At 51.3% G+C, this 24,974-nt stretch overlaps 10 protein-coding genes across 10 annotated transcripts; 7 read left to right on the forward strand and 3 right to left on the reverse strand.

Moving 5' to 3' along the window:
• Window positions 1-268: 268 nt before the first annotated feature.
• Window positions 269-1,315, reverse strand: SNOG_15964 (hypothetical protein; the record flags this gene model as incomplete). Its single annotated transcript, XM_001806043.1, has 3 exons — window positions 269-924; window positions 976-1,132; window positions 1,199-1,315. The coding sequence occupies 3 exons, from the start codon at window positions 1,313-1,315 to the stop codon at window positions 269-271; spliced, it is 930 nt and encodes a 309-aa protein (XP_001806095.1).
• A 584-nt stretch (window positions 1,316-1,899) lies between these two features.
• On the forward strand, window positions 1,900-2,187 carry SNOG_20181 (hypothetical protein; the record flags this gene model as incomplete). The annotated part of the gene is made up of 1 exon (XM_001806044.1): window positions 1,900-2,187. One exon carries the CDS (start codon window positions 1,900-1,902, stop codon window positions 2,185-2,187), a length of 288 nt encoding a protein of 95 aa, XP_001806096.1.
• Window positions 2,188-2,441: 254 nt separating this feature from the next.
• SNOG_15965 (hypothetical protein) lies at window positions 2,442-9,557 on the forward strand (the record flags this gene model as incomplete). Its single annotated transcript, XM_001806045.1, has 5 exons — window positions 2,442-2,860; window positions 2,942-3,029; window positions 3,055-3,816; window positions 3,878-8,653; window positions 8,706-9,557. 5 exons carry the CDS (start codon window positions 2,442-2,444, stop codon window positions 9,555-9,557), a joined length of 6,897 nt encoding a protein of 2,298 aa, XP_001806097.1.
• Window positions 9,558-10,903: 1,346 nt separating this feature from the next.
• Window positions 10,904-12,933, forward strand: SNOG_15966 (hypothetical protein; the record flags this gene model as incomplete). The annotated part of the gene is made up of 3 exons (XM_001806046.1): window positions 10,904-11,085; window positions 11,140-11,502; window positions 11,550-12,933. 3 exons carry the CDS (start codon window positions 10,904-10,906, stop codon window positions 12,931-12,933), a joined length of 1,929 nt encoding a protein of 642 aa, XP_001806098.1.
• Window positions 12,934-13,424: 491 nt separating this feature from the next.
• SNOG_15967 (hypothetical protein) lies at window positions 13,425-15,068 on the reverse strand (the record flags this gene model as incomplete). Its single annotated transcript, XM_001806047.1, has 1 exon — window positions 13,425-15,068. The coding sequence occupies one exon, from the start codon at window positions 15,066-15,068 to the stop codon at window positions 13,425-13,427; it is 1,644 nt and encodes a 547-aa protein (XP_001806099.1).
• A 1,466-nt stretch (window positions 15,069-16,534) lies between these two features.
• Window positions 16,535-17,464, forward strand: SNOG_15968 (hypothetical protein; the record flags this gene model as incomplete). Its single annotated transcript, XM_001806048.1, has 3 exons — window positions 16,535-16,652; window positions 16,698-17,210; window positions 17,286-17,464. 3 exons carry the CDS (start codon window positions 16,535-16,537, stop codon window positions 17,462-17,464), a joined length of 810 nt encoding a protein of 269 aa, XP_001806100.1.
• A 171-nt stretch (window positions 17,465-17,635) lies between these two features.
• SNOG_15969 (hypothetical protein) lies at window positions 17,636-19,513 on the reverse strand (the record flags this gene model as incomplete). Its single annotated transcript, XM_001806049.1, has 2 exons — window positions 17,636-18,234; window positions 18,418-19,513. 2 exons carry the CDS (start codon window positions 19,511-19,513, stop codon window positions 17,636-17,638), a joined length of 1,695 nt encoding a protein of 564 aa, XP_001806101.1.
• Window positions 19,514-20,160: 647 nt separating this feature from the next.
• SNOG_15970 (hypothetical protein) lies at window positions 20,161-21,651 on the forward strand (the record flags this gene model as incomplete). Its single annotated transcript, XM_001806050.1, has 4 exons — window positions 20,161-20,324; window positions 20,372-20,612; window positions 20,675-20,969; window positions 21,017-21,651. The coding sequence occupies 4 exons, from the start codon at window positions 20,161-20,163 to the stop codon at window positions 21,649-21,651; spliced, it is 1,335 nt and encodes a 444-aa protein (XP_001806102.1).
• Window positions 21,652-22,298: 647 nt separating this feature from the next.
• SNOG_15971 (hypothetical protein) lies at window positions 22,299-23,152 on the forward strand (the record flags this gene model as incomplete). The annotated part of the gene is made up of 3 exons (XM_001806051.1): window positions 22,299-22,362; window positions 22,472-22,552; window positions 22,623-23,152. The coding sequence occupies 3 exons, from the start codon at window positions 22,299-22,301 to the stop codon at window positions 23,150-23,152; spliced, it is 675 nt and encodes a 224-aa protein (XP_001806103.1).
• Window positions 23,153-23,293: 141 nt separating this feature from the next.
• On the forward strand, window positions 23,294-24,830 carry SNOG_15972 (hypothetical protein; the record flags this gene model as incomplete). Its single annotated transcript, XM_001806052.1, has 3 exons — window positions 23,294-23,711; window positions 23,840-24,187; window positions 24,238-24,830. 3 exons carry the CDS (start codon window positions 23,294-23,296, stop codon window positions 24,828-24,830), a joined length of 1,359 nt encoding a protein of 452 aa, XP_001806104.1.
• Window positions 24,831-24,974: the final 144 nt, after the last annotated feature.

A 24,974-nucleotide genomic window follows, 5' to 3' on the forward strand; every position in this document is an offset into this window, starting at 1 on the left:
GCCAAGTGCATGAAAGTGCAATCGCTTACTGCGCCATGACGGCAAAGGCCCGTACCTTATCTCAACGCTAGCGCATGTAGCACGCAATCAAAATCAACACATCCCCGGACTTCGGACAATGGCACCAATTCAGGAGAATGCGACAGCGTTCCATCACGCGAAACACACCTGACAAAGTAACAAGCAACGGATCTCGGAGGAACATCAACTTTAGCCAACTACCGACCAGGTGTAGGCTTTACTATTGTATGCGTCATGTCGTTGCTGTCTAGTACGGATCGCTCTCGAAAGTTCCTTCGCACACTTCTTTGAAGAAGACATGCATAGCGCTCAAAATATTCGGAGCCCCTTCACCCGTTAAAATGGTCATGTGACCAGCATTTTCGGCCCAGTACATACGCTTTGGTGTCTGCAATCGGCCAAAGGCTTGCTTCTGTACCTCTGCCGGGCTATTGTCGTCCAGCTCAGGGATCATCATCATGACCGGTACATCCGCAATCATGCCGATGATCTCCATGGGGTAAAATAAGGCGAGCTTATGGTACGTCTGCAGGGTAATGCGATCACGGAAGTTCGGATGGCCCCGTTCAGCCGCTGTACGCATCAGGGTATACGCTTCGTTACCACCCGGCCCGCCCGATCCAGCCATGCCGATAGGATTCTCACCCTTGCTATTGAATGGCTGTAGTGTCAGAGGCGCATTACCACGCAGCTGCGAAACTCGGTCTTTGATCAAATGCGCGAAAGCTCGTTGACGTTTATCAGGCCGTACGAAGCTGAAGATGGGACAGACCATCAACACGCCTGCGATACGCTGATCTACGGCCGCTGCGCACGCGCTGACGGTTCCGCCAAGTGACATGCCCCAAAGGAAGACACGACGGGGGTCCACGCTTGGCATACTGGATACGTGTGTGACAACGTCTGGCGCTGAGGGTCAGGTCTTGTGTCACTTGTGAAAGGCTTGGATCATACCGGAAACGTCTTCAACCATCTTGAGAGGATCAATCTGATTGCGCGGCATTCCACCACTGCTGCCAACACTGCGAGAATCGTAGAGGTAAACGTTGTAGCCATGACTTTGGAAGTTCTCAGCAATCTCTGGCAGGCTCATCTCCTTGACACAATTGAACTGTGATCAAGGCATCAGAAAGTGTGTCGCAATTCAGCGCGCAGCCAAGCACGAAATATCACTTACGCCATGAGTCATTATGATAGCTGGGGCTAGACCTTCAACCTCGTAGAACCATCCTTCAAGAGTGATGCCATCTAATGTCTTACACTCGACGGAGTGATAGCGCTGTTGGGGGATCATGACGCTGGATTATGGGGTAACAGAGACACAGGTGCAAATGGTCTTGTGTATGGAGTGTGGAGATGGCTCTGTATTTCGGATCGAAAGGCCGTCGAAATAGATCTCAAATAGGTCGGAAAGGTGAATGTATGCGGATGTGACTAGACGAGACTGGAAGCCAGACTGAACGAAGCTGGAATCCTGCGATAAGGAAGGATTCCGAAATCAGCCGGGTAATCATGAACCTGACATCGGAGAAATTACCGTACCTACAGGAGAGGATTTTTCGAGCCGTTTGACCTTGCATCACTCCATGCAGGGCGGTTCATGTGGAACATACATCGCTCTCCATGAGCAACAGTTCCTCAGATGCCGGAAAGGTGTCTCCATAGTAATCATCATGCATGTGCGAGGCAGTTAGTAATGTAGCAAACCGCTTACCTCGCAGTCGTACTGAAAGTGCATGTCGGTGGGATGTTGTGGTCCTGGAGACCATATGAGCCAGCTGAAACGCTCTCGAAATCAAGCAGAACGCCTCGAAAACTCGGGAGCATCACAAGAAATCTTTTTTTCTGATAGCCTTAGATCTCGACGATTCTGGCAATATGTCAAAGCTGCAATACCGTCAAGAGCCACTCGCCATCATTGGCTTCGGCTGCCGCCTCCCCGGTGGCAATAGCAACCCCCAGAAGCTATGGGAGTTCCTGGAACGAGGCGAAGTTGCTTACAACAAGGCACCCAAAGACCGATTCAACATCGACGGCCACTATGACGGCAGTCACAAGCCCCGAACCATGCGCCAAGGCGGCGGCATGTTCCTGAACGACGTCGACTTGGCTGATTTTGACGCACCGTTCTTCGAGATCTCGGGGACTGGTAAGGACTATCCATGAAATGGAGGCGAGCATGTCGATTTCTGACTTTCCAATGCAGAGGCCGTGGCCATGGACCCGAACCAGCGTCAAATGCTCGAAGTGGTCCGTAGAACCCTGTCCCTCCAACATCTCGTGCGTGGGAGACAAGTGCTAACTTTCCGTCGCGATATCAGGTCTACGAAGGTCTAGAGAATGCTGGCATTCCTCTAGAGACGCTCGGAGGAAAGTCAATAGCTTGCTTTTGCGGCTCGTATGCTAGCGATTACGGAGATATGCAGAGTCGGGATCCAGAGGATCGGCCCGCGAACAATGCCCTTGGTGTCGGTCGCGCTATCCTGGCAAATCGACTCTCCCACTTTCTGAACATCCGTGGCCCAAGTGTTACACTCGATACGGCTTGTTCAGGCTCTCTTCAAGGTCTTGATTTCGCGGCGAGGTACCTCAACAGCGGGGAGGTTGAAGCTGCTATTGTTGCAACAGCCAACCTTTACATGAGTCCTGAGCACATGATTGATGCGGGAAATGTGGGTAGCGCTCACTCTCCAACAGCTCTCTGCCATACTTTTGATGTTTCCGCCGATGGATACGTCAAGGCGGAGGCAGTCAGTTGTGTCGTCGTGAAGCGGCTTTCAGATGCACTCCGGGATAGAGACCCTGTTCGGGCGGTGGTGCTTGGTACTGCGTCGACGAGGTAAGGAGCCGATAGTTGTTAGTGGCGTCGTGGCTCGCTAACTTTGTGCGACAGCAATGGGCGGACAGCGGGGATAGCAAGTCCAAACGCCGAAGCACAGGCCCTCGCCATTCGTGCCGCGTACGCGAACGCGGGCATCACAGACCTCAACAGCACAGCATACCTCGAAGTAAGTATTATTCAGTATCCTACAGCAGCTCGGCATATGCGTCCGATGCGAAATCAACGCTAACCTTGCATTTTTCTTGCAGTGCCATGGGACAGGTACTCAGGCTGGAGATCCCACCGAGGTTCGAGGCGCGGGATCCTTCTTTGCAGCATCCCGGCCGGCAGACAAGCCACTGCTCATTGGGTCCATCAAGAGCAACATCGGCCATTCTGAGCCCTCTGCTGGGATCTCGGGACTGCTCAAGGCGACCCTGGCGATCGAACATGGAGTCATCCCAGGTACACCTACCTTTATTAACCCTAGCCCAAAAATCGACTTCGCTGGCAACAGAGTCAGAGCATTTCGTAGCGCGATACCGTGGCCCAAAGATATTCTTCGCCGGGCCAGTGTGAACTCGTTCGGCTACGGGGGTTCGAATGCACACGCCATCCTCGAACTGCCAGACCAGAATGTTGTTAGACATGTTAAATCATGGGTATCTGGAGAGGATCAGGAGCTTTCTTTTGAAGACGATTCAGAGCGGCCGTACCTTCTCGTGCTGTCTGCCAACGATGCTGCGTCCCTAAAAGGCAACATCAAGACCCTCTCGAACCACCTCATCAACCCACGCGTCAAGGTCGCTTTGCCTGACCTAGCCTACACACTCTCTGAGCGCCGATCGAAATTGTGGCATCGCGGCTTCATCACCACCCACAAGGCGGACGATCTGGATGAGAATTCTTTCTTTCTTGCGAAGAAGCATGCTCAAGCACCGCGGGTTGGGTTCGTCTTCACTGGACAAGGTGCTGTAAGTTTTGTTCAATCACCATCAACCTAGCAACGCTAACTCAATTCAGCAATGGTCTCAGATGGGTGCACAGCTCCTACAGTTCTTTCCATGGACACGCTCTATCCTTGAAGAGCTTGACGATGTCCTGCAGAGCCAGCCCAGCCCTCCGGCATGGTCTCTTCTAGCCGAACTTACAGAGCCACGCTCGGCAGAGCATCTCCGCCAGCCTGAGTACTCACAGCCTCTGGTGACCGCACTCCAGCTTGCTATACTTGCCGTGTTAGAGTCCTGGGGCATCAAGCCATCGAGTGTTGTCGGGCATTCTTCGGGTGAAATTGCAGCTAGTTACGCCGCTGGCCTCCTCGACCGTGCGGGTGCAATCAAGGCAGCCTTCTACCGAGGTCGTGCGGCAGTCAACTCCAAAGAGACAGCCGAGAAAGATGTCGGCATGTTGGCTGTCGGTCTAGGGGCGGAGGCCGCGTCAGGCTTCCTCGAAAAGCATTTAGGCGAAGCCTGGATTGCCTGCTTCAACAGTCCCAGCAGTATCACTGTGTCTGGTCGAAACTCCACACTTGAGTTGCTGAAGAGCGAGATCTCAGCCGCTGGCCACTTTGCTCGCTTATTGCAGGTCGATCTTGCATATCACTCCGAACTCATGGGTCCCATTGGTGTCGAGTACGAAAAGCTGTTGGCATCGGACAACAACTTCAGTCCTCTTGAGGTTGACACATCATCAAGCGTTACCATGTACTCCTCCGTTACGACCGAGAAGAAGACTACCCAAGCAGATGCCCTTTACTGGAAGACAAACATGGTCTCCGCCGTTCGCTTTGACGAAGCGCTTCAGGCAATGCTCACGAGCGCCGACTCTCCCAATGTACTAATCGAAATTGGACCATCAGGTGCACTTGCCGGGCCAGTGTCCCAAGTTCTGAAGTCTTTGCCTGCTGTCGGGGGCGAGGTGACATATACTGCGGCGTGGTCTCGCGGGACCAACTCGGGTAAGACGATTTTCGACGTGGCAGGTCGTTTGTTCGCCGCGGGCGCCCCGATCGACCTGAGCGTCGTCAATCAATACAACGTGGACCCGCAGAATCTTCCACGCACTATCATTGACCTACCAAACTACTCCTGGAACCATAGCGTGAAGTACTGGCATGAGAACGCTGCCAGCAAGGACTGGCGATTCCGGAAATACGTCGTTCACGATCTCTTGGGCAGCAAGCTGCTTGGTACGTCTTGGAACAACCCTACTTGGAAGAATCATCTGGACGTCGCCAATGTCCCATGGCTCTTGGACCACAAAATGGGCGGCGACGCCATCATGCCGGGTGCTGGTTTTGTCACTATGGCATTGGAGGCCATGTGGCAGAAGCACTGTGCTTTGTTGCCGGATGCTGCTGGTATTGCTCCCAACGATCTGAGCTATCGCTTCCGTAACGTCAAGTTCAACCGTGCGCTGGTAGTCGAGGCTGGTAAGTCAGCCGTTACGTATGTGACGCTGAACCAAGTTCCTGGAGGAAAAGACTGGCATGAGTTTCGCATATCCTCCACCCTGGGCGATGCTGTGCAAGAACACGTTGTGGGACTAGCTCGTATTCAAGAGCCTTTCTCAGATATCATCGACGGAGCAGATGCTGAGCCCTTAAAGTCGCCACAAGCTTCCAAGCTCTGGTACAAAGCCGAACGGGAGATTGCTATGGACTTTGGTCCAGCATTCCAGAGGCTGCTCCAGATCGAGGCCGTCAGTGGCCAGCGCTCTTGCCGCACTCTCATGTCTCTTGCGCCGCCGGAGTCAAAGTGGAAGCCGCAATCGTACTATCCTCTCCATCCCGCGGCATTGGACGGTTGCTTGCAAACACCCATTCCGGCTAACGCCGAGGGTGAACGCGGAAACGTGAAGGACGTTATGATTCCTGCCATCATCGACGACATAGTCATCAACAGAGTGCCTGCAGACTTGACAACGGGACGATCTGTTGCTCGGTCCAACTACTCTGGCCGGGGTCGCAAGGAACTCGACAAGAGTTGGATCGCGCAAACCTCAGTCTATGACTCGGAGACTGGTCAGCTCTTGGTCAAGGTTTCGGGCCTTAACTACGTTAAGCTCGACGTTGCTCCCAAGGCCGATCCCCACACGTTCCTTCGCATAGACTGGAAGCCTGATGTCGACAGCCTTACGCAAGACCAGGTGTTTCACCTCCCCGTGGATCATAGCCACGGAGCCCTTGCTCGAGTCGACAGCATGATTGATCTTGTCGTCCACAAGAAGCCTGCGCTGAAGATACTTGAGATCAATGCCGATGCCACAGATGCTTCAAGTCTTTGGTTCGAAGCCACCAGTGGCGAGCTATCAGAAGGCTCGATTCAGGCCAGAGCTGCTTATGCTCAATACGACTTCGCTTCGATCGGGGCGAAGACAATGATCAATGTTCAGGCGAAGTACAAGGATAAGGCAAACTCATCATTCTTCCTCATTGACCCCAACAACGAAGGGGAATCGCTCGGCCTACCTAAAGACGCAAGTTACGATCTTTTCCTTCTTAAGACTTCAGCGAGTACCAGTTCAGGTGTGATCAAAACCTTGGTCAAGAACCTCAAGCCTTTCCTTCTTCACGGCGCCTCTACTCTCTTGATCCGACGCGATCATGGCGTAGTCAAGACAGCTGGCGAGGAAGACTCGTCCCATGACTCTGGAACGCCTTCTGAAGCTTCCGGTTCGCATTCCCCCACAGACACCCCCGCAAGCTCCATTGGCTCTGAATCCGAAGGCGAGTCAAACGGCAAGCTTCTTGCACTGAAACCTTCCAACAGCTTTTGGAATTATCGCAATATGGAAACACTGTCTAGATCTGCTGGCACTGATTCTGTCATTGAAATCGCCGCAGCTCATGGCAGTCTTGCGTACTTTTGGCGCAACCAGGCACAGTCAACATCCAGCGAAGGCAGCCTGGGAAAGCTACTCGTGGCCAATCTCACAGAGACCTCTCAGCTCAGCCCCAAAGTCTTAACTACATTGAAGGCTTCCGGTTGGGACGTAATCGAAGAGAAGGCACCTTTCCCTGAGCTCACCAAGAAGACCGATGTGGTACTAGTAATCGATGAGCTCTCACGCCCGCTTCTCAAGACCGCTACATCAGCACAATGGGAAGCGCTGAAGCAACTTCTCACGTCGGGCACGCCTCTGTTATGGGTTACGAAGGGCGCCGTTGAACAGGGAAGTTACCGTGTCACCGATCCTGACAACGCTATGGTCAACGGTCTCTTCCGCGTTGCTCGCCGCGAGGACGATAGGGCCAAGCTCACCACCCTGGATGTTCAGAGCAGCACAAGCCCGGCTACCAGCTGGGCAATTGAGCAAGTCTTGCGGTCCATTCGAGCGAGTAAGCCGGAGATGAGCAACGAAACCGAATACGTTGAGCGCGATGGAATCCTCTACGTGCAGAGGCTGATTCCAGATAAACCAGTCAACGACTTCAAGCAGGCCGAGATCGAGGGTGCTGCCACTGTCGTTCGCGAGTTCCACGGCACTGGTGCGCAATTACAGCTGTACGCTGAGCGTGTCGGCACTCTTCAGAGCCTAGCGTGGAATGAGACTGGCGTGTACGAAGAAGACCCTGTTGAACCCGACGATATTGAAGTTGAGGTTCATGCTGTAGGTGTCAACTTCAAAGATGTTGCTACTAGTATGGGCATTGTACCTGAAAATGAGTACATGATTGGTTTTGAGTGCGCGGGTATTGTCAACCAAGTTGGTCACAACGTCACCAACTACAAAGCGGGCGACCGCGTCTGCATCTTGGTCCCTGGAAGCTACGCTAATCGCGTACGAGTCGCCGCCAAAAGATGCCATATCATTCCATCTACAATGACTTACGAAGAAGCTGCCACTATCCCTTCGGTCTACCTGTGCTCCCTATATGGGCTGTACCACCTCGGGGGTCTCAAGGAGGGTCAAAATGTCCTCATTCATTCTGCTACAGGGGGTGTAGGTATTGCCGCTATCGAGTTGGCATTGCACAAGAAGGCCAATATTTATGTGACTGTCGGAACCGAAGAGAAGCGGAAGTATCTCGAAGACACGTACGGTATCCAACGCAGCCACATGTTTTCCTCGCGAAACACCAAATTCGCAGGCGAGATCTTGCGCGCCACGGGTGGTCGGGGTATTGATGTCATCCTGAACTCACTCGTAGGCGAGCTACTCGATGAGTCCTGGAGGATTGTGGCCAACGGTGGTACCATGGTCGAGATTGGTAAGAGAGACATCGTGGATCGCAACACCTTGGCAATGGAGCCTTTTGATCGCAATTGTTCCTTCCGCGCCGTCGACATGTCGTTTACAAAGGACATTGACAACGACAAAATCACGTCGCTCTTCAACGAGCTCTTCGTTCTCATCGAGGCTGGTCATATCAAGCCTATACACCCGATCACCATCTTCCCCTTCGACGATGTGCCTGCGGCTTTGTCTCATATCCGCGCTGGCCGCCATCTTGGCAAAATCGTCATCTCCAATCAAGAAAAGGAAGACATCCCGGTCACGGTGCGACCAGCTGTTCGTAAGCTCAAGTTGCGATCTGACGTCTCGTACGTTATCGTCGGAGGGCTCAAGGGGGCTTGTGGCACCTTGGCCATTCACATGGCTAGCCATGGCGCGCGCCATATCATCGTCAGCAGCAGGAGTGGTATCGCCGACCCGGCTTCTGAACGGATCATTCGTCACTGCACCAACTATGGCACGACTGTTGTTGAAGCTAAAGGCGACATAAGCGATCCCCAAGCAGTGCGTCGCTTGTTCGAAACCGCCAAACCCAGGATTGCAGGTATCATTCAGGGAGCTATGGTTCTTCGAGTAAGTCTAGCGCGGTGCCCCAATCCAAAGCTCATGCTAATCATCTCTGCAGGATAAACCATTTGAGACTATGACTATCGACGACTACCACACTGCAGTCCGTGCCAAGGTCCATGGAACCTGGAACTTGCACAACGCGTCTGTGGCACAGAAGCATCCACTAGACTTCTTCAGCATGCTTTCCAGTACATCTGGTATTGTTGGCAATAAAGGTCAAGCGAACTACGCCGCTGCCAACACTTTCCTGGATGCGTTTGCCAGCTACCGCCGCTCGCTCGGCCACAAAGCGCACACCGTCGACTTGGGCGTTATCGAAGATGTCGGTTATGTCGCAGAGCAGGATACTGGGCTCGAAGCGCGCTTTGACAAGCGTCAATGGACACCCATTAACGAGACAATGCTGCGCAAGATATTGACGTACTCCATTCTGCAGCAGGACAATGCACCCCTGAATACCGCTAGCGACGCCGAGATGATAACTGGAGTCGGTTTCCCTCTGACAAAGGATGGCTCTGATCTCCACCTTGAGCCTCGATTTGCCTACCTCTTTAGTTCCCACGGTGCCGGTTCTGTGCTTGACACTGGCGGCGATGGCGACGCAACAGATGCGGCTGTCAAGGCGGTGCGTGTTTTGCACAAGTCGAAAGCAGATAAAGCAGCGCTCGTGAACGCTGCCGTTGAGGCGGTTGGAAGCCAATTCGTCAAGATCCTCCGGCTGGAGGCGGAGGTTGAGCCTGGTCGACCATTGATGGCATATGGGCTAGACAGTCTATCCGCGGTCGAATTGCGCAACTGGATTCGACAGAAATTGGGTGTTGAATTGACGACTCTGGATATCACAAATGCCAGCTCATTGATCAGCTTGGCTGAGAAGTTGGTGGAGAAGTTGCCTGAACCCGAGTAGACGAAGGATGTCACTTTCTCGTACGCACACGGAGCCATATCAGCGGCTCGGCAGTCTGGTCACTCGACCTTTTCCTCTTCATACTGCTGCATTGTGTTCAGTCTTTTTGTCTAACACCTGATGCCTTTTGTTTCAGACTGGTGGCCCTTCTAAACCGCATTGGGTTTTGCTTTTTCTTCTTTATTCAAACGGTGCGCGTGCTGGTTAGTGTTTTGAGTTGGTTCTAGAAGGTCTGCAGTGCGCAACGGAATGAAGTATCATACGGACAGACTTAGCTTGCTCAAAATCCATGAGTCACGTAATCGCAATTTAAGCTCTCATGGAACATCCTTAAGGTCAAGACAGCGACTCTGCGCAGCATGTTAAGTTGCAACCTCGGGATTTGGAAAGATACAATGTTCATATCCTGGCGTAATTCAGGCCGTACGACGATTCGTGATCGGTGAGTGATCAAAGTAGAAGGTTTGTCGGCAATGAATGCAGGTGATCTAGCCTCAGAGAACATTTAACTTTATCGTGTAATAATTTACAAGCCTTGACCTGCATCTGACAACATAAGAAGGCACACAGAGCTGTTGAATCTACGTATACTACAGTGCGACCCGAAGCTCTTGTTCAACATAGTGCGCGCAGCATTCTTTTTTGAACCCTTGAGTTCGTCGCTCCTTTCTTCCGAAAAGAGACCGGTTTCTAGACTGATGGGGAGCATTTGGGGTCCGTCCTCATTTCCATATCCTGGTCCACACCCTAGAAGACCCCACACTTATAGCGGGGAAGCTTTACCGCCCATCCTCGTGTTTAGACCTGTGGCGGAAAGGACGTTTAATTATTGGTGGTAAAGGGTCTTGGCAGGTGTTGGTGGGCAGATCTGTGTTGAGCTCTTGTGCGCGACCTTGATCTTCTGAGCGATTGCTGTACGAAACAGGAAGGGCGGGATGCACCAGCTCACACACATTGCCCAACGCCCCTGCTCTTGTACCACGATGACCAAAGATATACAACCATCCAGATAGGAAAACCGAGACGTTGTGAGGCTCAGATCTTTTACAAGTACTCGTCACATCATCGAACATAGCTCAAGGACTTTGCGATGTTCGCCACGTGCTGCCTAGGTTGTGTTCCGAACTCCTGGGAGGTCGTTCGGCTTCGAAATGATGATTATCGCGACCCTTGCCAGCTTCGTGAGGACGGACCCGTCAGATTGGCGCCCCTTGCAAAAGGACCGAGGAATAAGCAAAGCCTTTCAAAAGACTTCAAGACTGCTGCAACTCCCAAGGTTGCGTGGGTTAAAGGATTATCCTAGCTAATAAGTATTCTATCGCGAGGGACTACAGGTCATCGCAACAATGGTACTCCTTCGTTTGCTGTCCGTTGTTTCTGCGGTTACCTTCTTCTCGTATGCTCAAGCTGGGCTCTTGGGCTCTATTGTCAACCCTCTTCTTGATGTCAGCGGCTCGATCCTGTCAGGGCAGGGGATCATCCAAGGTGTGCTAGGCGGTCTTGGAGGTATTCTAGGTTCGGACCAAGAGTAAGTGCTACTTCTCGATATTGTCGCGTTCATTACGTCTCACAAGTCTTCCAGATACGACTATGTAGTAGTTGGCGGGGGTACTGCAGGCAATGCCATTGGTGTCCGCTTGGCAGAGGCAGGCTTCTCGGTTGCAATCATCGAAGCCGGTATCTTTTACGAAATCGGCAAGCCTGTGTTGGGCTCGACTCCTGCGGGCGCATTTTTTGGAATCGGCAGTTCTTTCATTGATACTGTACCAACAGTAGACTGGGGCTTTCAGACCGAGCCCCAAGCTGGCGCGAACAACCGCCGGATCCATTATGCTCGAGGCAAGTGCTTGGGCGGCTCATCGGCGCTCAACTTCATGATCCACCACCGTGGTTCGAAAGGCTCATACGAGCAGTGGGCCGAAGCGGTCGGCGATGACAGCTACAAGTAAGCTTTCGTTTAGTCTTCCCTGTTTCAGGTTCTAATATCACCAGGCTGGATCAATTTCTGCCCCATTTCAAGAGAAGCGTGACCTTCACTCCTCCCAACGAATCGGTGCGCCGCAGTAACGCTTCGACCGAGTACGATGCCGCCGCATTTTCTGTAGAAGGTGGCCCTGTTCAGGTTGGATACGCCAACTTTGTCTCTATTTGGGCAACATGGCTGGAGAAAGGACTTCAATCCGTCGGAATGAAACGAACAACAGGCTTCTCGAACGGTGACCTACAGGGTTACCATTACGCCCAATGCACTATCCGATCATCAGACCAAACGCGGAGCAGCTCTACATCGTACATTTATCAGGCCAGGTCTGGATCTACTGGCAAGAAGCTAAAAGTCTACACCCAGACCATGGTGAAGAAGATTTTGTTCGATGGCAAGAAGGCGATTGGTGTCAAGGCTAGTCTGATTGGAGCTCTCCCAACCTATACCATCAAAGCGCGCAAGGAGGTTATCCTCTCTGCTGGAGCTTTTCAATCACCTCAGCTTTTGATGGTCTCTGGTGTTGGTCCACGCGACACCTTGGACCAGTTTGACATCCCAATTGTATCTGCCCTTGAGGGTGTTGGCCAGAACATGTGGGACCACATTCTTTTCGGCCCCAGCTACCAGGTCTCTTTTGACACACTCGACAAAACGCTACATGACCCGCTTGCGCTCACCGAAGCTCTTGTGGAGTATACTACAAAAAGCGAGGGTCCCCTAAGCTCCAACGTTGCTGAGTTCTTGGGTTGGGAGAAGCTGCCTGAAAAGTACCGCCAGAATTTCACTCAGGCTACAAGAGAAGCACTTTCCTGGTTCGCGGATGACTGGCCCGAAGTCGAGCACATTTCCGGCAACGGCTATATTGGCACCTTTGCTTTCCCTGTTCTGCAGCAACCCCTCGACGGTAAGCAGTATGCGACAAACTTGGGCGCTCTCGCAGCGCCACTTTCCCGAGGCAACGTCACCATCAAGAGCGCCGATGCTACTGTTGCCCCGAGCATCAACCCCAACTGGCTCACTCATCCAGGCGATCAAGAGGTCGCGATTGCTTGGTACCGCCGCATGCGCGAGGTTTGGGACACTCCTGAACTTCGATCCATTCGAGTCGGCAGTGAAGAAGCATTTCCTGGACTTGACAAGCAAACCGACGAGCAAATTCTAGACGTCATCAGGTCGTCGTTGATGACCGTTTGGCACGCGGCGGCAACTTGCAAGATGGGTAAGAAGGAGGACAAGATGGCAGTAGTGGACAGCAAAGCGCGTGTATTCGGCGTTGAAAACCTGCGTGTTGTGGACGCCAGCGCATTCCCCTTGCTACCACCTGGACATCCGCAGTCGACCATCTACGCGCTTGCAGAGAAGATTGCGGCTGAGATTATTGCGGGAAACTAAACCTCGAATACTTTATATAACTTTTAATCCATTAATTTATCTGTCATATTTACCTATATTAGAATATGACCGCACATCACTTCACTTGTTAGTATTTGCTAACATGCATCGAATTAACAATCGCTGTAGCAGATGTCAAAGAATCAGGTCCGTCTATTCCTTACACGATAACATTTATGTGACCATAGTTTCAAATCAAGGAATCGGTGTGATCCACTTGCTCAGAAGCTCATTCAACCTTCAAACGTCGCCAGTACCTTCTAGCGCCAGCACCGTTTTTCTGTTTTCCATCCCCGACACTTTATTACGTACATCTTGCGTCAATGACACAGCTTGTCTATGATCTCTGTCTAACTCAGCAAAGGCTCGATGCCCTTCAGCACAGCAGTATAGACCTCAATTTCATCACTTGCTTCGATCATAGTCAAGTCATGTTTGCACTCCAAATTGCAGATGGTTGGAGGGATTAAAATAGTCATTAAACATTACATCTACAAAGCCGCACACTTTTGCTGCGTCAGAGCAGTTGTCAAAATATACTCCACTTTACTATCGCCAACCTCAATATCCACCCTGGGGTCGAGACCATCGGTGGATAAAGGAGTTGTGGCAGTAAAATAGACATACTCTGCTGTCTCTTTACCCGCGTGCTCCATCTTCACTATTTCCGGCGTCAATTCAGGAAGAAAGCTGCGCGGCTTCCTCGGCTTCTTCACGACGTTGAGTTGAGGCTCAGCTCCACCCTGCAGAAGACTTTTTGACACGGCAGCAACCATTGTTATCGACCATTGTTTCGTGGTTGGGTCTGCGAATGTGCAGGATTGCGGCGCTTGATAGAGCACATCGGGGTTGACGGGGTATCCGCCAGTTCCGGCATTGTCGTAAACATCGTCGTTGACGCGGATGTTGAAAGAGCTAATAGCTGCGCTCGCAGGAATTACTGTCTTGAATTCGAACCACAGGAATACCTCGTCTAGGTATCCATAGGTTTGACCCAGCTTGTAGGTGGCCTGTTTCGCGACAACTTCAGTTGGGCTGCTGCCGCTGCGCGAGGGCAGGATGATCGAGGCAGTCAGGTTGTTCGTATCCCGGCCGGTAACGGGCGTGGTGCGAACACGGATGCGGCCAGAGAATTCAATAGAACCATTTGCATTGAGCGCATACTGCGTAATGAAAGGGCGAATGTCAGCTGGTTCAATAGGCTCTGAAAGCGTAACGTCTCCCGGTACGAGGTTGAGCATCCTCTCGAAAGCGTTTTCGCACTTAGACTTAAAATATGCCTTGTCTGCGAGCTTGCGCATGGTTGCATTGCCATCGGCAGCAAATATGCGTTTGTCGGAATTGAGCGTGTCGTTGGCATTGACGATCAAGGGATTGGCTGTGGAATTATCCAGGTACTCGAGTACAACTTGGTTGTCCATGGCGCCTTTAGTAGTGTCGAAGCTGGCCTTGTTCTCGGGGCTGACTGGTCCGGAAACGATTTCGGGGTGATCAACCGAATTAACTCCACCAATGCTGTGACCACAGGCAATCAACGTTATCATGTCGGCCTCGTCCATACCCATGGTGGCGAACCTCTTCCGAGAAGTGTCAAGATCGGTGTGGGCTTCGGGTACACCCTTGATGCCGGCCTCTGTTGCGTCCTTGCGACCCAGTCGTAATGGGACGCGCATGTTGGCGCAACGAGCTACAGACATTACTAGCGACAAAGCCAACAAATCCGCTGCTGAGGACCGGGTCGTGACCAGACTTGAGATATCTGCCAAGGTAGAATTCAATGCGGCACCCAGGTTTTCCGGTCGGTCAAGTTCGTATTGGATCGAGGCATCTAAGCCACCGATCTTGGTTGTCGCATCGTAAGTCGCCGCATCGTGAAAGGCAGTTCGCACCCACTGTGCTGCCTTCTGTACGCCAGGTTGTTTGGCGCCAAAATCGCAGCTCTGAACCTCTATCGTTGTGTGAGTTGTGGTCAGAGGATCAGTATTGGAATACGTACGATCTGAAAGCTGTCCATTTCTGACATAACCAAATTGCATGTACAGGAGGTCATCGAGGTCATCGTATTTGCTGGGCCAAACGTATGCTTGGGAGATTGGCGCAAGGAGCGCGAGACTAATTATTTGGCTGCTCCTCATTGTGGATGTGTCTGCGATGGATGGCCGCTGGACAACTGTCGCGGAGCTCTGGGCGCGGGATGATATCGTTAAAGAATGCAGCACATGTGCTCTTATTTAAGCCTTGCTAGGTAATTAGGAGCCTCTCCTGTTGAGGGATGCTCTGTGGGGTTTCTTCAACGGCGCACAAGCATTGCGCATGGAGGTGCAGGATCCCATGTTGGTAGGTGACATCGTGTTCAAGATACGAGATGACACGCCGAAGGAGAGTTGCGGATATTTGGGCCGAAAAGAACATTCTCCGTTGCGATGCTAAAAATGGCACAAGGTTATCGCATGATTGGCTTTAAATCCTGGCTGATTGGTCCTGAGCATCTTGGAGTAGACCACGCGACAGCTAGTGGTCTGTGTTCGCCTTCATTCGGCGGAGATTTTACCGAAACGTTAACGTGCTCGACGACTTGGCAAGGCTTTGGCCTCCTGAGTGCTCCATACAACCACGCCATATAAACAATTCGATACTGCTGGAAGATCCATAGTTGTATCTTTCCGAGCCACTTAGTGGAGATCTTTGCGTGATTGCTTTGTTTTCGAGACTGGATTTGGAGCGCGCTTCGTAAGCGGATTGGAGATTATCAAGGGCCGAGGCATGGCGACTTCCAGGGCAATGCATGCAAGCTCAGCCACTTCTTCGCTGCTTTTTCCTTGCTGCCTCTTTACCTTTCTCCAGACGAATTGCGGATCATGTCGAAAGCCAACACACGAGAAGAGAGTCCCGAAGGTTGTTTTGGAAGGGGATGATTGTCATACCGAGCGGGCAGAACTCCTGAGGGCACCTGGGTGACGTGGTGTTAGATGTTGATTGCGGCAAGGAGGGTGGTGTGACAAAGGGTTGCTGATGTCAACAGAATTCGTAGGAAACGACTCTGTGATGCGGAAAGTACTCCTAGGCCGCCCCATCTCTCCTCACTATGTAGGTGTGGTCACAGTGGCAATTTCTGCCCAAGACGTTGTCATGATAAAATGCAGCGAAGTTTGTCTTTTGCAATGCTCTGCGGATGCTTATGCAGATAAGCGAATACGCGTATTCGTATTGGACTGTTCCACGCGCTACCTACTTCGCCACAACGCAACAACCGCACTTGTTACGTCCAAGTCCACTCGGCGGAGAAATTATGAGCCTCCATTGGCTCTTTCCGACTCACAAAGGGAACGCCGTTGCCGGCATGCCCAGATCGGAGTGAGGATTACTGAAGATGGAGGGTGTAGTCGCGCGCGCAAGGTGTTGGTGCGACACCAGAAAATGTTCGCATGCCACATACATGCTCTTGCCCATTTCTGCTATACGAGTATAACGTATCAATGATTCTAAGGCATCAATCATTCTTGTGTAATGGGAATGTATATAAAGATATCTCCTCATTCTCGGTGACCTCCAATCCCAAGAAACCCCATTGACATCACCACAGCTGTCGATTGGTCTCACAATGACATCGGCCACGAACCTGTTTGTCTTCTTTGCCTGTATAGTCATTGACACACATGCCAGACTGCAATACGAAACCACCAACCCTCACGAATGGATAGCGTCCGGACCGAATGATCGTGAGTCGAACCAAAATCTCTCTTCTTGATCTAATCATGTCGTAGTCCGAGGACCTTGTCCGATGCTCAACACCTTAGCCAACCATGGATTCCTTCCTCACGACGGTCGTAACATCACAAAAGCCAATGCCATTGCCGGTCTTAATGGTGGTCTGAACTTCAACGGGTCACTTGGGGCACTCATGTGGGAGCAAGCCATTTTTGCCAATCCCGAGCCCAATGCCACCTTCTTCACACTCGAGCATCTCAATGTGCACAATGTGCTGGAACACGATGCTAGAATGACTCGGACGGATGCGTACTTTGGCAATAACCACGTCTTCAACGAGACGGTGTACAACGCGTCGAGACAATGGTGGACGGATGAGACGGTGACGGCGGAGCAGCTGGCGCACAGTAAGCTCTTCCGCCAGATTGAGAGCCGCGCATCGAATCCATACTATAAATTTACCGCGTCGACGGAAGAGTTTAGCCTGGGCGAGGTGGCTGCACCGATAATTGCGTTTGGCGATATGGGTGCCGGTACGGTTGACCGTGCATTAATGGAGTACTTCTTTGGTAAGCAAGCTTGTTGCCATCGCATTCCTTTGGGCGTGAGTTGATGGCCCCTAGAGAACGAACGCCTTCCGATAGAACTGGGATGGTCGAAGAAGGCGGTTGAAGTTGCGCTTGCGGACATTCTGAGTGTCACGGACATGATTCGAAATGCAACGAGCCTCATCACCGGCACGCCAGTAGAGAAAGTTGGAAACCTGAATGGAGGCCGCGATCTGCATGCCGGGTTTGTGGCGCAAATTTCACGCTTGTCTTAAGCGTGGCATTTTCTATAGCGTCATTGGTAGCTGGTAAGAGCTTGCGGTACTATTTGCATTCGCATTTGAAAGAAACGACTTCGTGGAAAAGTAGTTTATTGAAGAAATCGTTGGTCATGGGGTTAAAGCGGCGCATCGCTTAGAGATGATATTCTTGACACTACTAATTGACTATTTGCCAGTTGCTACATCGGCAGTCTTGGGCCTTCCAACTCCGTCAATGCGCCAACGGCGTCGTAGTACCTGAGCTGACGCTTTTGGCCTTCTGTCCCTGGTGAAAATACCCTTTTTGTTTCCGTCCACACGAAATACGTGCTGGCTGGTCTGAAAGTCGGAGAAGCTCCATACATGTTCACCAACGAGACATTCGACTCGATCAAACACGCGATGGTACAAGTCGAGCAAATCTGCCTGGAACTCCTCGCTCCATGGCGTTATGCCCGCGGAATGTAGGCCAGCAACGGTGTCCGCACCGTATTCGGTCATGATCATGGGCTTTCCATACTTGTTTTGCCAACTCAGAAGGTCTTTTTCGAGCTCTTCCTCAGCGCTTTTCATATCTCCGCATCTCTCATACCAGCCGTAATAACGATTGAGGCACAAGACGTCAAACATGTCGGAGAGACGATCTTTTTCTGCGGTCGCAAGACCGAAGTTTGCAAAGCAGATTGGCCGCGGGTCGAGATCTTTTGTCACTTGCACAAGTGGTTCAAAATACTCCCTGGCGCCTTCTTCGTGGGATGCGGGCTCGTTGGAAATGGACCACATAACTACACATGGGTGATTCTTGTCTCGAGCAATTAGTTCACGAATGCCCTGCTCGTGAGCATATCTGGTATTGTCGTTGAAATTCTCCGGTGAGAAGCTGCGCGGAGCCTAATCTGCATTAGTTGTGGTAACAAAAAGCGCGAATTTGCTGCGTACCTTCATGCCAAACAAGCCAGATGCCACACCCAGGTTCAGCCCTACAGCGGCAGTCTCGTCAATCACTACTATTCCGTGGCGATCTGCATAGTCCAAAACCTCTTCGGCATAAGGATAATGTGATGTGCGGAAAGAGTTGGCACCAATCCAATCTAGGAGCTGGAAATCGTGCACCATATAGGCAGGATCGTGGCCCTTGCCCCGGATCGGCGCGTCCTCATGCTTCCCGAAACCAGTAAAGTGGAATGGCTCATTGTTGATGAGAAATTGCGAGCCCTTGACTTGCACAGTACGTATACCAGTCTTGACGTGGTACGCATCGAGGACAGACTTGTCGCTCGATCGACACAATTGCACGGTGATGTCGTAGAGGTACGCTGAGCCTGGTTGCCAGAGACGAGCTGAAGGTATAGCAATGGCATTGTCAAATCCTGTTGCGGTTCCAACCTCGACATCATCTTCGTCTTTTACCGACACTTGGCAGTAGACGTCCTCTTGAGTAGAGCATTCGACGTGATAATTTATTATTCCATCCTTTCGATCCCAGTTGACGTCTGGTGTAATGGAAACGTCCTGAATATGTTCAGCAGGCACTGAGTAGAGCCACACTGACCGAGGTAACCCAGAATAATTAAAGAAGTCGTGCATGTACGTTTGCTTCCTGCGGCCATCGGGTAACGTCTCAATCTTGCCAGGCGGAATCGTCTCGTTGCTCAGCTCACTACTGACTGCAATGGTGAGTAGCAGCTCCTCCCCTGCCTTCACCACTTCTGTAACCTCAGCGTCAAATGGCGTGTACCCTCCTTGGTGGTCCGCAAGCAGTTTACTATTAGCGTATATCCTTCCTCGGTGTGTTGCGGCATCGCATCGAACAAAGTAACGTGACTTGGCCCATCCGTTTGGAATGCGCACCTTGCGTTGATACTTCACCCAGCCGACATGGTTTCGAGTGTCATAGTCGAGGAAGATGTCGTTATAGCTAGCAGGAACCGGAACTTGTGTCTTGTCTGAGAGGCGACTCGTCCAATTGTAGTCCTCTGATGGGATTGATCTGACGATGTCAAAATTCCAGAGACCGTCGAGTGAAACGACTTCTCGAGTGGCGGTGGGCTGTGGCCTTAGCATGATGGGAAATATGACTTGTTGGGAAGATGATGTAGATACCTTGGAGAGTGGCACCTGGTAAAGAGATGATGCGTAATAAAGCACCCACAGTTTCGATCCTCACGTGTACATATGTTGCCCACCTGCAAATGCCGAAACTCCACTCGCGACTCAGTCTTCCATACCAAAAGTCGTTTCGTGATTCGTAATGCGAGTCTTTTCCGTCGTGGTTACTGGTTGCGAAGCGTCGGAGCAAGTGTCGCGCGAGACATGAGCCGGAGGGACCGAAGCTAGCGGCTCCATCAGGAAAGGAGGTGGCCACGAACTCGGTAAAACATCGGTCGCGCTCCATCCAGGCCCTTGGAATGCGGAGATATTGTGCGGAGTCTGGGGTAGAACCACGCATGACCTTCGATTTGTGGAAGCCATGATTCAAGCTTCAAATGCCGACTGTATGGAGTAACCACAGGAGTCGATATTGTGCTGTAGCGAAACAAGATTGGGGAAGAGGCCCACGATCGGGACTAACCGGGGTGGCATGACATTGGTGTCCTGCAAGAGATATCCTGGCAACTTATAATCCACGCTTCCTCGCCACGAGAGATAATTATCCCCATGTGAGAGCGACCGTTATATCTCTCAAATCCTTTTTCTTTGGAATTGACACCATGACGGACGAGAAGAATAACCCCATCCAAATGGAGGACACGGACTCAAGCATCGCCCAGGACGCGCCCCCAGTCTCTGCTTTTGCGACGTTGACCAGGGCGCAATGCGTCAGAAAATTCTGGCGTCTCTACCTTAGTGGACTTGGTGCATGCATTGCCGGACTGTAAGTCGTTCTTATGATTCAAATTATCCCCACGCTTATTCGTCAAGTTATGCTGGATACGCCAATTCAGTCATTGGTAGCATTGTGGCCAACCAAGGCTTCATCAACCAGTACGGAACCGTCAAAGATCCAGCCACCGGCAAGCTGGCACTCAACGCCACGCACATTGCACTCTGGGGGGCACTCTACTTTGTCACCTGCATCGCCATTCAGCTTGTTGCACCTACAACTGCAGATCGCTACGGCCGCAAGTTCAACATGTGGGGCATTACCGTCTTCATTGGCATAGTGAGTCGACCGTTCCAACTGCGAAAATTCTCAGCTGATGAAAGCAGTCCATCATTATACAGTGCTTCTCCAAAACATGGTGGGAAATTCTCATCGCTCGAACCATTGCTGGTTTTGCGGGCGGTTTGATGGGTACATCTTGCATGGTGTTTATGTCCGAGATTGCGATGCCCCAATTTCGCGGTGCTCTCTTGGCAGCCTTTTCCATGGCATTTGCGCTCGGCCAAGTCTTCCTTGCAGTTGGTCTCAAGGTGCTTGAAGAAACTGAGCCACTCAAGTTCCGGCGCATGTTCTACTCCGAATTCGTTTTCACCGGTCTATGGCTCATTCCTCTGCTTCTGCTCCCAGAGTCTCCAGGTATGTTACTCGTGATTTTCAACGATGCTGAACACTAACAAGTACAGCATGGTACTGCAACAAAGGAAGACATGACGAGGGGAAAAAGGCCCTGCGTCGGCTTGTCGGCAATGTTGAGGGCTACGACGTGGACCACGAATACTCTGTTCTCGCATATGAAACCAAGAGGTCCAAGGAGCTGGCAGAGGCTGCCGGATCTTCTGGATGGGCGGCACTCCGTACCAAGACCAACCTCAAGCGCTGCATCGTCGCCACACTTCCCTTCACATTTCAAAATGTTTGTGGTGTGCCTTTGATGTTTGGGTACACCGTATATTTCTTCCAACTGGCGGGCGTCAAAGATCCTTTCCTCGGCAACCTCATAAAGCAAATGGTCTTGGTCGTCGGAATCTTGACGTCGTTCTACACTGTCGATGTCGTTGGGCGTAGAGCTTTACTTATTTACGGAGGCGTTGCTATGTGCGTTATCAACGTCCTTGTCGGTGGTCTAGGCTTCATGGCACCAACGCCTGCTGGTGGGATCGCTTTAGTATTTCTTTGCTCGCTTTGGGCGTTTGTCTATGCAAATTCGCTAGCTCCAATTGGTGAGTGCCACAAAAGACCAAGCTTCTTCGGACTCATACTAATTCCGGACAGGATGGATCAGTCTTGTCGAAACCTCTTCTCCCGAGCTTCGCGCTAAGACGACTTCAATCGCAGTGACTATTCAATACCTGACGGGTATCCTGTTCGTAAGTCACACCAATCGCCCTTGAATCTGTTGCATCGGAACTGACTAGCATCACAGAGTTATACTGTGCCACTGATGCTTTCGAACCAAAATGCAGGATGGGGCCAAAAGACCGGTCTCTTCTTTGGTGGCACTACAGCTTTGTATCTGATTCCTTGCATTCTGTTGTTCCCCGAAACAAAAGGACGAACATATGCTGAACTGGACGAGTTGTATGATCGAGGCATTCCAGCTTGGAGGTTTGCGTCCACCAAGACGGCACATAACGTTGAAGTAGAGCATAAAAAACAGGAACAGGAAAAGTAGGCAGTCCAGTAGATATGTGAGAAGTCGTTGCACGAAGTCGCAAAGCATTGAGAGCATTCCTCCGTATAATACCAAATTTTCGAACTAAATCTCTTGAACACAAGCTCGTGGATAGGTCACGGCCTCACATGCAATGATCTCATTATAGAAGACTATGTATGCATACCCACATTCTAGAAAGCTACTACGACTCAGCATAGCTGGGCGCGGCTTTTGCATGACTCGATGGAGGTTTACAATATAACGCGAGAAGTCCCGGCCGAAACTTGCCCCGCATTCCCCAGCAGTTCCCCATGGAGAACAGCACATCGTCCAAGACTCCCGTCGAGGCGAACATCCCATCTTGCGAAAGTTGTCGTAAACGAAAGCTAAAATGCACAAGAGAACAGCCTTCGTGTTCAAATTGCGATAAATTCGGTATGCGCTGTCCTTCGCCTGTCAGATGAGTGCTGACTGATTGATCTAGCAACTGTTTGCGTCTACGAATATGACAAGAAGAAGCCTGGTTTCAAAGTTGGTGCAGTCGAAAGTTTGAGTCGTCGTCTTGGTAAGACTCTCGCGACATTCTCATGTTCGTGTTCGTTCTTGCCAGAATAGACAATGACATCGTAAGACAGATGTTGTGGAAAGAGCGCTTTCCATCAACCACGACACGGGCCCTTCACATTTGAGCTTTAGTCCGGCGTCTTCTACGGGCTTAGGCGCCTTTTCTGACGCACAGCAACAAAATGCAGCGCCTGTTCTTGGCGCGCTGTCTTCGCTGACAGAAGAGCTGCGTGGTCTGGCTTCGACGATTGCTTCGACGCAAAGGCATACCATGCAGCAACCCGTCGATGATGATGCCGTGTATAGAAAGAGGCAGCGTACAGATGATCCTGACACCACCGGGACGACATCAACGCCAATGAGAGAAGCCCGCACTCGCCCACACGATGAGATTGTGTCATTATGGCACGATGTGATCGATGCACACTTTCGTTTTGTTCATCCCTGGATTTCAATTCTCCACGACCCGAGTGTTCGAAAGGAGCTACATGTAGTACCCAGAAAGGAGCCCTTGCCGCTTGCTTTCCAAGCTATGGTTGTGTCGTCACTACGGTTTGTGAGAAGGAACGGCGTGGGGTCGTCTGTGGGACTTCCATGTTGAGCACACATCAAGAGCTAGACAGGAGATATTGGGCCTCGGTAACAGAACAAGTCTCTATCGAAAGCTGCCAGGCACTTTTGATTCTGATCTACACCGAGCTGGGTCGACGACAATGCTTTCAGAGCATCAGCACTGCTTGGAATGGCTGCGCGGTGCGTTGAACAGCTCCAGCTTGCTGTGGAAACTCCACATCGCACAGGTCGTACCGGTGTCTTTGGACAATCACACGTGTCTATTGCTTCAACGGATTGGATCGAGGAAGAAGAACGTAAAAGACTGTTTTGGAACTACCTCATGCTTGATAGACTCTGCATGGTTCTGTTGGGATGCGCCACAACTCTTTCCCGTGAACGAGTCCATCGGAGATTACCTGCTTGCGCCAGCTTCTGGGGCACTAATCAGCCTCGCCCGACGCCATATTTGCGCTTGATTCATGCATCTTTTCCTGAGTTTGTTGAGGACACTTCATCCAAAAGCTCGAGCGATGGTGAGGACGAGGACCTTTCCTCATCTGGAATAGGTGCTCTGGCATTCTACATTGAGACTGTCGAATCGTTGGGTACAATTGAAGTGCACTTTTTGAGGCAACTAGTAGACTGCAGTAATAGCAATCATGTTGCGCGATGGTTAACTCGCTTCAAAGAACTTGATGCTTATCTTATGCGGTACGTGTATCACACTCTCTAGTTCACGGACTTCCTAACAAAGACGTCAGGTGGAAAATGCGGCTCCCACAACAATGGAGAGACTCGGGTATTTCTCGCAGAGTACTGCCTGGCGTCATGGATCCTGCCATGACGGCTGCCAATGCTACTCACAACACTTGCCTAATCCTACTACATGAGCGCATTGCTTATCCCGACCAAAATCTTCATTGGGTCCAGCTTCCTAGTCTAGACAGTGCGGAAATATGTGTTCGGGCTGCTACGGAAGTGTGCACTATCATCACCAAGTTTCTCGAGCAAAGACCTGCACCATATGCTCTGGCGCCTCAGCTGGGCCTTACTGCCTTTGTTAGTGCTAGAACTCTTCTCAGTCAGTCGTTCTTTTTCTTCACCCACGCAAGATCAGCTAACACCTGACAGTACAATGGCGCCATCATCGTACACAGCTTTCGCCAGCATTCTGGCTATTATTAGAGAGCTTGGATACGATGGGCGCTAGATGGGCAGCGCATAGAGAAGCAGGCCAGCTGCGACTCACCTCCATTTTCTCGAGATTTGCTGGACGTCTGCGGACCATGCACGCCAACTGCAACCTCGACTCATCTTATCGCATTGACCTCTCGGAGCCTCTTTATGAGAACGTCCCTTCAACTAGCAAGACACGTGTGAGACACTGGGTCTCTCCAAACGACCTCGTCTCCTGTCTGGAACAAAATAGAACTGAAGTTGGCTCCACAAGACAAGAGCAGGCTCCAGCTCAGGTCGTTCATGACGGCGCTCCATTGCAGCAAGACGAAATGCCGAATCGTCCAAACTTGGCCTTCAGCAATCAGGCCGACATGCCGTGGGATCCAATGAACCTTAGTCAGCTAGGAGAAGGAGGGTCTGACAATGGCAGCCTCTTGGCAATATCGCAGTCTCTCCTGGATCCAGATTTCACTAGCATGGACCGAATCGTCAGCTTCGATGAGATGATGCTAGGCAATATCTCCGAGACTTGGGATCTCGGCTGATAAGTACGACGAACTGTAGATGAAGAACACCTCGCCATGGTATCGTCTAGCCCAGTTTCGACTGAAAACGTGCATTGTCTTGATCAAAGCTGACGTCTAGACGTCTATATCATTAGAAACTGGTTTCCCTCTCACTCAACACCT

This window comes from Parastagonospora nodorum (assembly GCF_000146915.1).
Source record: "Parastagonospora nodorum SN15 chromosome Unknown scaffold_42, whole genome shotgun sequence".
NCBI classification, from domain to species: domain Eukaryota; kingdom Fungi; phylum Ascomycota; class Dothideomycetes; order Pleosporales; family Phaeosphaeriaceae; genus Parastagonospora; species Parastagonospora nodorum.